Consider the following 10,715-nt stretch of genomic DNA (forward strand, 5'->3'; position numbering starts at 1 on the left):
AATTTTGTTGTGTTTTTTTCGAGTCGATCTATACGCCACAATTATAAGCCGACTTGATATTAGTAATATTCGGAATATATGTCAGTGTAAGGAAGTGAAGCTGTTGACCTCTAATCGGGCAAGAGGGTTAAAATATCACGAAATATATATTGCCCAGGCTAGGAATAAACATCCGCAGAAGGATAGAGTACCGCGGTAGTTGTGTAGGGTATCGAATGGTCGGTCCCGTCCGACTATACTGCTCCGCTCACTGGCTTAAGATAGGTTAGCCGATTTTACAAAAAGTAAATAAATAAAAAATCAATGATCTGACATTTTGTTAATCTTTGTGTGAAGTTAAAAAAATTACAACAGTACTTATTGATTTGAAAATATATCTTTAGATTTAAATAAAGAGTTTCAAATTAGACTACTTAAATTGGTCAGCAAGAATCTGCCATTTTTCTCCAATATTTGGTCTGTTCGCGTATTTCAAGCATCTACTACTTTTTACTACCATAACGAATTTTCCTTTATGATATCGAAGAAAATAGAAACATTCCAATTTTAAAGTAAAAATTATTAACATAATTTTTGATCCATAAACCCTAATTCCACTCCTGATTGAGTTAATCACTCGCTTCTTCCTCGAAATAGTTCCTTTTTTTCGGAACGACACAACTCTACAGACAGTGTAGCAATTTTTTTATATTTTATTTAAAATTATTCATGCATATTTATTTCCAAAATTCACGAAAATCCATATTCAATTCGATAACGCATACCGATTAATCGATAATCTAGATCCCTTAACGCCCTATCTCTCAGGTCACCTTCCAAACAATTGGATTTCCTCGCTTGCCTCACACTTCATTCGTAAATATTTTGCTTTGAATTTCTTTCATTATTCGACATTCTCCCCTTCATCTTCCATTCGTAGCAGTTGGAACGTTTTTAATTTTGATCGGTTCGTAATAGTCACGATACGACGATATGTTTTGGCAATGGCAACAAAAAACAAAAGGTTAGCCGGTATTGGTGGACACACAAATAATAAATGAAAATAAATAAAAAATAAATTCTATTTTTAAAACAGGCCATGGCGTAAAGTAGTCAAGAAGCTGCAACGAAAACGTAGACGACAAAAACTGGCAAAAGAACGAGATCTGAAAATTGAACAAGGTAATGTGAATTGTTGGTGTTATTGTTGTTGTAGTTGTCGTTATCCTGACAGGAACCCCCCACGACTTTGTTTACAAAATTGAATGGGGTATGGTTAAAAACGTCTGCAGTTTGGATTGGTGTTTACGTGAATCAAGTGTTAGTGATATTGCAATGTGGACATTTAAAAGAAATTGTGTAAAAAAATGAGAACTAATTGAAAAAATTGATCACAAAAGGCAGGCGAAACAAAGGTCTGTCCACATTTTTTCACAGTCATAGAAATTTAAATCTGCAAATCCATTGAGAAAGTAGACATACACATGTTGTCCTTATGTTTAAGGGAAACCACATGTCTAGTCTAAGAGTTGTTATACTCATAATCGGAAATTCAACGGTTTATTTTTAGAAACGATTTGAAAAACAATTGTTGAACATCATATTTAATTTTGGGACTGATGGCAGCAGTTAGCGGTTAAGCTAAGGGTAATAATACTGAACCATAAAAAATCCGTAATACATCTTAAGCTACGCATTTTTTCATATACCTATAAATTGATATTGATAAAATACCTTGTGTTCGAGTGTCCATCTTGTATAGAAAACGGTCGTTAGATGTTTCACGAATATTGGAAAATAAGATGAGGTCGGCCATCACAAGTAAAACGAAGTCGTTGACGTTCTATCCGCGTTTGTGAAGACTGTCATAGTTCCGAATAAAAATGATGGGGTCTAGTGAGCTTTTTTTATTGGAGACCAGTTCTTAAAATAATGATGATATGAAGACAGGTCGTCCGAAGTCTAAGGAGATAGACCCATATCAGACTACTAAAGATCCTAGTGGGACAAAAGGATATCTTTAGTCTAATCGAAATAGTTAAATATGGTAGAAGATAACATGAAATCCAACCGATATAATATTTTAGGCGACTGAGTAAGGGTAAGGTTTTTTGAGTTTCGTTGTATAGGGGAAGGACATTGAAAGTCCGAGGAGATGGATCCATATTGGCCCAAGTACTGCAAGAGGGTAACTCTTAAATTTTCGATTAGAATAAAATGAGATCATCAAATGCCGAAATCAGTAGGAGTTCTTGAGAAGTATCATTAAATTGTAGAAGTGAAATATCTCGATTTAGAGATTCCAAATGAATCGGAATTTTTTTCCGCATTCTGTACGCATTTTGTTTATTGGTCCGACCCTTTAGATAGGGAATAACAAGTCAACTGCAAAATTTGAGTCTACATATTCGATGTGTGATGTTTCCGTGCACGGAGACAACGAGTTGGTAGATGTGTCGAAAACATCAGGGCCGTTCAGAGATCCATAGAAAATGATAAACTTAAAAAGGCTGACGAAAGCTGATATATAATGAGCCGTTTATTTTAAAATTGGTTCAAGTCCATTGAAAACCAAGATTTGTATAAGAACCTAAACTGGACTTAAACACCACTTTCAAAATAAACGACTCATATGTAAACCATGGAAAAAATATTTTTGGTTGAATGGAAAAAAAGCCCACGTACAAGAAAAATCATTCCTGCCATGAAAAGGAATTTTCTGGTGTGATGACAAATGTGCGAACCTTGACAAGATTAATGTTATTTTATAAATGCTATTTGGCAACAAATTCGATATGATTACAACACTTCAAGTATCGATCTTTGTAAGCCACAACGCGTCGCACAATGATGGGAATCGATTATCTCTCTGGCTTTCATTTTCATTACAACTTCGATAATGTAGCTAACGTCGAAAGAGAAATAAACAAAAATCTGATACAATTTACGATTTTTAAAACAAATTCTATTGGATGTCATTGATGACAGGATACCGAAATAACTTCGTCGCCTTTCTGTGTCATGCAAATCTAGAACCATGTTGTTAGGGAAGCATTGATTGCCGTCATGTATCTCTATTATAGGTCCTTCTATATAATTTGATATTTGCGTAGAAAAAAAATAATGCGTTTGAGTTACGTCCCTAAATTATATAATTCATATAAGAAAATACTGCATACATACCTACTCCTCTAAAATAACGCCTTTGATGTTCTCCAAAAATAATAGCAGCAGTAATAAGAAGGAACTTGAACTCCACAAAAAATATCAGATTTTTGTATGCGCCCATTGACGCGTCAAAATATCCAATAAATCTATTCGAGTAATAATAATCCACATTCATTTTTACACATTTTTTACATTTCATTAATTTTTTTAATTTCGTTTTTCCGTTTTCGTTTTTCAATAAGGAAGGACGCCTCACTTTTGCACCATCAAGCATGCAAAAACAAAGTAATGTAAATTGTCTCAACTACTGCACACATACACACACACGATCTTACAAACAACAACTGAACATCAATTGCAATGTATGCAAAAGAACACATTTTTTAGCCAAATTAACTAATTATTTCACCACATTTTCAATTACAACGCTTCGTAATTAATTTTGTATTTTATATTATTCCAATTTTATTTCGTAGTTTTTAACAAATATTTCCATATATTTAAACATTTATGACCAACGAACTCAACCAACCGGCTTTTTAAGAAACTTTGACAACTGAAGAAAAGAGGAAGAATAGTGTTGCCAACATAAAAAAATCAAACCAAAAACAAGAACAACAAAACAATTCGTTGGTAAATGACGATAACATATTTACATCAATTACACTGCAAAGTAAATTATTTTTTAAATAAAGTTGCCAAAAATGATATTCTATATATTTTTATAAGTTATTTATATTATTTTAATTTGCCCTCATAATAAATATAAAGTGTTTGTTATTTTTTAGATATTGACAACACTGTTTCTCTTGATTATTTCTTCCGTCAGCTGTCAAACACTTGCAAAAGGCGGTTAGTTGTGAAATTTGCTCGCTTGTTTTAAATGATTAAATTTAATTAATTATTTTGTTTTAAAATGTGAGAAAAGTAAAAAGTTAAAAGGTCTTAGTTTGTTTATAATGGAATAATTGTGAAATAATAGTCTTTGCAATTGGTATTAAATAAAAAAATGTGTTTATTTGTTCTGGCATGCACTGAGAGAAGCCTTGTTTTGTCTGCACATGAGAGAATACTTTATTGTGTTGTTCTTGTGTACGGTTCAATGAGAGGGGGCGTTAAGTTAAACTGGGAGAAAATGTCAACGTTTTGGCGGTAAATAGACCGCCTTGATTATAAACAAAATGTAGATTGAGTTCATAATGGGCTACATACACACAGAGCACAGTGAACACCCGTTGAAAGCATAAAATATTTAAATTTGATATTTTTAATGGTAATCTATTTGCACAGAAAGTACAAGAGTGTGGCATGAATAAATTATAATATGCAAAAAAATGGAGCATGGAAAATGGGGGAGCTGGAGTTCATTGGACGGATGAAAGTATATCAAGAACCCAGAATGTCAAATTCATCAAAGGTCAATTTTTTAGTTATGGTGTCATGCATTTTTGTTCGGAAATTCCTTTAGATTATGAAGAAATCGCTTTAAATCATTTTTGTCTCTATTGCAGATTATTTTTGGGATAGAGATCGTCAGCATTTATGATGGAACCTAGGACGTATTGTATTGAAATTCAGTTATTCTGAATGTCGACCTCATGAGCCCGTTTTAAATGCCATATTGATATTATTGCAAAAAGAGCTATGGTTATCAATTTACAACAAATAACCCATTTTTTCATTTCTTACAGAAGAATTAGAAAAACTTAAAGATCCCGCCTATCAAGAGTGGTTAATGGGACAAGAAGAAATTGCCGAAATGAAGCGACAAACCGAAGAAAAAGAACACAAGGAACTCGAAGCAATGTGGTTGTTGCGAGAACAACTTGCACAGAAGCAATTCCAAAAAGACGAAGAACAGCGTTTGGTACAGCAAAGAGTCGAACAACAAATACTTGAATTTCGATTGAAACGTCTCAAAGAACAGGAAGAAGCGGCCAAACGACAACGTGAAGAAATTGAAAAGAAGGCAGAAGAGGCTACAAAATATTTGGCAGAAATTGCATATCTATGTCAGGAATATGTAGAAAATCCTGGAATGAAAACACCTGAGAAATTAAATGTTATGACCGAATCACGACCCAGTGAGAAGCCATGTGAATTCTATAGGAAAACACAATGTTGTCGGTTTGAAGCCAGATGTGGCCTCAATCATGTTCGGCCATTGTTATCGCATGTCATTCTAATTAGAAATTTCTTTCAACATCCATTGTTCGAACATAAGCAACATAAATCGTCTGATCGTAAATTGGAATTTTCCGATGAAGATTTGAAAAAAGACTATGAAGAGTTTTGTAAAGATGTATGGCCCGAGTTGGAACAATTTGGTAAAATTGTTAATTTTCGCACAACTAGAAATCGACCACCAAGGGGCGGTCATGTTTTTGTGGAATATGCAGAGAAGAGGTAATAAATGATTTTTTAAATGTTTTGTAATTAAATTTCATTTTTTTTTTGCTTTTAGATCTGCCTTAAAGGCATTTACAAATCTGCAAAATCGTTTCTATGCTGGCAAACAATTGAGTGTGGAATTTAGTCATGTGACCTATTGGCGAAGTGCTCTTTGTGGTATGGCTTATTGAGTATCCTTTTTTAAAAACAAAAATAGTATAGGGTGCATGCAAAATTTTACCTAAAAAATAACAATATTATCATTCAAATGCTCTAATCAAAACAAATCCTTCCTTAACTCACTTTGTTTAAAGGTTTGGCTTTGGGCCACAAATGCAACAAAGGTGATAAATGCAATTATTTGCATATTTTTGCCAATCCAGAAAATAAATACAATACCAAGCTGGAGAAAATAGGAAAGCCGAAAAAGGACAAGGAAGTACCAAAAGGGTATATATGTTGATATTTGGTTTATAACTAAATAAATTAAATGTTATTTATTTCAGTGATAATTTTGGAAATGATACCAATTCGAGTACACGACGTAATTGGCGTTGGTCTGAAAGTCCAGAACTAGAAATGCCCAGCACAAGTTCCCAAAAGGAAAATGAAACAAATAATGTCAAGAGTCCTATTGTTATAATTTCCTCATCGGAAGACGAAGAAGATGATAAAACAAAAAACAAAACAAAATCATCGCCACAAATTGAAACTAAATCACATCAGAGTAGAAGTAAATGTAAGCAAAAATCTCCAAAACAAAAAGATGTCGACAATGGTCAAAAACAAATAGCCAAAAGTAAAAGGAAAAAGGATATACAAAGCACAAATGATATGATAATGATTTCATCCACCAGTGAAGATGATTCGGATATAATTTTAATTAAAACTCCTCAAAGAAAATCACGTGACGAGAAATCCGCCTATAAACATAAACATCATAAAAGAAAATCCTCACATGATTCTTCGTCGCGCAGTCGTTCTAGTTCCAGTCATAGATCTTAGTATCTGCATTGTGTTATAGTTTTATTATCAAATTCATTCAAAAAAATACATTTCAAGAAATGCCCAAATTGAGTGCCATCGTATCTACTATAATGTAAATACCTACAGAAGTATTTGAAATACAAATTAAAGATAAAGTGCATATATATTTTGTAATAAAATGGAAGTTTGAAACAGAAAATGAAAGAAATTTTTCATAAAATTAAACTTAAAAAAAGAAAAAATATCTTAAATGTGTGAAGGTTAACCCGATTGCACCAGATTTTTTATCAGGCGCCTGCACCAAACATGGGCGCCTGCATGAGTGTTTGTCATTCTCATAACCTTAATAATCTGCAGTTTCATATTAATAACTTCTATCTGTTTATTCAGAAGATTTCGCATGTTCGGTCAGTATTCGATTTAATCAAAAGTTATACTCCATTGTCTGATATATTATCTACAGAGGATTTCTATTTATTGAAAATTGCGGCTTAATTTTGAATATTAGAATCATCGATACTTTGCAGTAATCGATGGCTATCTGGGTGTTTTGTTTACACGGAAAATAGTTCCTTGGCAAATGCATGTGGTGACCACACAATATATTTTGTGGTGAACTTCAAGTACAATGTCTGGTTAAAAAATAATACACAAAGGAAACTACTTTCAAAAAATCTATAAAACCACCTATACCACTCTAGGAACAAAGTTTAGTATTCTAAAAAACATGAAGTGGTGCTGGTTGTTTATTATCATCTCAGTTACTACTGCACAAGTCAGGCATTATGGAACTCAACAACAATTGCGAAGCACTAGAACCTACGGCCGTCAACAAAAATTACATCGTCGTTATGGCCATGGAGAGGATTTCTTTGATACGGATAATTGGAATTGGCAATGGCATGAAGAGGATTATTTGGTTAAAAATTGGCAGAGGAAATGTTCAAAATATCAGCTGGGAAGTTCGGTGAAAAGTTTCATTGCCAATGGCATGGCGGCGGGTATGGAAAAATTCCCCTATTTGGTGGGTCTACTATTACTTGATTCACCACGGATTTTTCAGTGTGGTGGATCATTGATATCAACGAAGTTTGTACTGACGGCTGGTCATTGTTTGCTGAGGTCGGTACAATCACATTTATTTTGAAAAATTTTAAATAATCAAGTTTTATTTATTAATTTTTTATTTTTGTAACAGAGCCAGCGAAGCTCGTGTCTATGTCGGCTCCTACATATACGCCAATGCCGCATCAGCCGAAATGGTCTACAATGTGACACGCAACGATTTCATTATCAATGAACGTTACGATGGACGTCATGGTTTTCTCGATGATATTGCTTTGATACGTCTAAAAGACCCCGTGACATTATCACCACGAGTAAAAATCATCCCATTGGCGCGCAGTTTCTTCAATGAAGAATTTCTTGAAAGAGAATTGGTAACAGCTGCCGGTTGGGGTCGAACATCGGATAATAGCAGTTCGTTTAACACTAAACTTTATTATGTCGAAACACCTGTTTTGAGTTACGACAAATGCATGTGTTATTATCTACCCGGTTTGGTTAATCGTCGCAAACATCTGTGTGCCGATGGTACGGGTGGACGTGGCGGTTGTGATGGTGATTCTGGTGGACCTTTGGTCTATAATTTTAGAGGCAAGGATTACCTTGTGGGTGTTACATCGTTTGGCAGTGCTGGTGGTTGTGAAATTGGTCATCCTACTGTTTATACAAAGGTCACCAATTATTTGGGGTGGATACATAAGAAGACGGGCATAATGTCCACATAGGATTATTTTTATTTAATAAAATTTGGAAAATAACTTGTTTTGTATTACAAATTAAAATAAAAATAATTGTATTAATCTAGGTTAAGATGAAGAAGTATGTCAGCAACCGTTTTGCTCAGAAATCGTTGATCCATTCTGTTCGTTCTGAGTGTTTTAAAACAGAAGGAAAAAATGTAGGGAGTATGAATTGAGATTTGTTGTAAAAATACATCCAGGATAGGTTCCTCGTCTTCAAATCCTCACTCACCAAAATCCCCATGGCAATTACAGGGTTTGTCTGAAATTGTCATGTGGGTTTTGGTTAATGAGGATTCTATGACGAGGAACCTATCCTGAATATGATAAACAGTTCATTGAGTGGCAACCCAGGTGGATTTGTTGGTGTGGCTGCCTTGGCAACCTCAGTTTCGATTTTTATAAGTGCAGCTTCAGCAACCAATTCAACCGTGGCTGGCGAGGATGGCGCTATCCATACTCAAGGGATGTAATCAAAGGCAGAAATGGAAATCTTCGCTGCGGTAAGTACCAAAGCAGGTGGATTTGGTGCCAATGACAGGTCCCATGAATGAATGGTTAAACATCACAATTAGCCGCCAAAACCCAGAAACAGGGGATCAAACATCCAACGCAAACGGAGACGGCAAAGAGAATGTGGTCCTCAGATAAGAGGCATTGCGATTGACTTCTTAATTGAAATAATTCCGATGACACTGGTTCGAAGAGTATTCCAAATTAACCCTCCAACGAAGGATAAAACTTTGATGTCAGAAAATCTGATCAATTAGGACCTTCGAAGGGGTTCCTAAATTTTAAAAGATTCTTAACACCATCTACCTTTACCAATGAACATAAGGGAGTGGCATTGTCAGCAAAAAGGAGACCCCGCAACAAACACGAACAAGGGTTAAGACAGCAGCTCATAAACATGTCCCAAAAACCATCCAAAGTGTGGAACGCGTAGCAGGAAGTGCTCGTGACAGCTTCTATAACTACTTCTTCTTCTGCTGCGGCTGTAACTCGGGGAATCAAACCATCCAAACCCAAACAGTGACTGTGGTCTGCGGATTGGCAAGAAACCAGCTACGAAGAAACCGACGTAGACGAGAAAACTATTTCGTTTTCATCAGCTGCGTTGATGAAAACCCTCTACCAAGAGTGGTAAGGAATAGGCGAAAGCAAAACCTTGCAACTCGATCGAAGCATAGCGAATCTGCTACTCAAGAAAGACTTATCGATGGCCGACGAGTGACAATTATGGGTATCCAACACAAACAGTGGCTGTGAAGAGGATGATGTGTTCGAGTGGGCAGCAACCAGTCGCGAAGGGTCCCACGCTGTCGCTTGCAGCGCAGCAAATTACTTTATATACATCGTTTACGTCAACGAAGACAAGAACATTGGAACAAGCCTCCGGTGGCTGTGAAGTGAATGAGGTTATCGGAGGAGTGGCGGTGAGACCCACACTGTCGCTTGCAGCACAGTAAACTACTTCGTTTGCATCGGTCACGACGACGAAAACCCCTACCAAGAGCGATAAAAAGAGCCGAAAATCAAATCTTACTTGTTGAAGCAAAGATCCCAGAGATCAAAACCGAAGCTACCCAATCAAGGCCTACGAAGAGTGACAATCATCAACCGAGCTTATCTATTACTCAAGCAAGGGTAATCATTGACTGAGCTGATTCCGATGGGTGCATCATTGAAGATCGTTGGTTGTTAAGGTCATTAACTGTGCAAGTAAGGAATTTGCGGATTATCTTAAGAAAATAGTTAATAATATTGATCCCCCAGAGATCGCAACCGAAGCATAAGGATACTGCTAATTAACCTATCGAATGTCGATAAGTGTATCAGTGAAGATCATTGGTTGTCAGTCGATTGGTATCTGAATAACCCCTTTCAGACTGACGAAGTTAATCGGTGCGATTGATAAGGTACCCTAAACTCAAAGAGGTTAAGGTCGCATTAACTATAGAAGTAAGGAGACTGCGGATTTCCAGACCACCATATATATATATATATATAATGGGGTTAAGGTCATTACCTGTAGAACATTGGGAACAGAGAGATTCGAAGCAATCAACCGAGCTGATTCCAATGGTTGGCATCAGTGAAGACTATTAGTTGTCAGTCGATTGGTATCTGAAGGAACACTTTCAGACTGCGGATTTCCTCAAGAAAACAGTTAATGACATTGATTCGCTTTTGGAAGGTTGTAAAATGGCGACCGTTCAGACCGTCCCTTTTTGCCGAAATAAAAATTATACCCAATTTTTTTATAATACTTTTTATTGATTTTTTTTTTAATTTTTATAAAGTTTTCTTTTTTATAAAAAAAAATAATAATTTTCAAAAGAATTGAATCGAGTGGATTAGATTTTATTCGATTAGAAGATAGTT

At 35.4% G+C, this 10,715-nt stretch overlaps 2 protein-coding genes across 2 annotated transcripts; both read left to right on the forward strand.

The window, feature by feature from the left end:
• The first annotated feature begins 983 nt into the window (after positions 1-983).
• Positions 984-6,543, forward strand: LOC133335094 (U2 small nuclear ribonucleoprotein auxiliary factor 35 kDa subunit-related protein 1). Its single transcript, XM_061543400.1, has 6 exons — positions 984-1,003; positions 1,076-1,161; positions 4,839-5,553; positions 5,612-5,715; positions 5,853-5,988; positions 6,045-6,543. The coding sequence occupies exons 1-6, from the start codon at positions 984-986 to the stop codon at positions 6,541-6,543; spliced, it is 1,560 nt and encodes a 519-aa protein (XP_061399384.1).
• A 709-nt stretch (positions 6,544-7,252) lies between these two features.
• LOC133335096 (brachyurin) lies at positions 7,253-8,315 on the forward strand. Its single transcript, XM_061543401.1, has 2 exons — positions 7,253-7,647; positions 7,724-8,315. Exons 1-2 carry the CDS (start codon positions 7,253-7,255, stop codon positions 8,313-8,315), a joined length of 987 nt encoding a protein of 328 aa, XP_061399385.1.
• Positions 8,316-10,715: the final 2,400 nt, after the last annotated feature.

Source organism: Musca vetustissima, unplaced genomic scaffold, assembly GCF_032173495.1.
Source record: "Musca vetustissima isolate MV318-11 ecotype Yass unplaced genomic scaffold, APGP_CSIRO_Mvet_v1 utg14086, whole genome shotgun sequence".
Taxonomy (NCBI): domain Eukaryota; kingdom Metazoa; phylum Arthropoda; class Insecta; order Diptera; family Muscidae; genus Musca; species Musca vetustissima.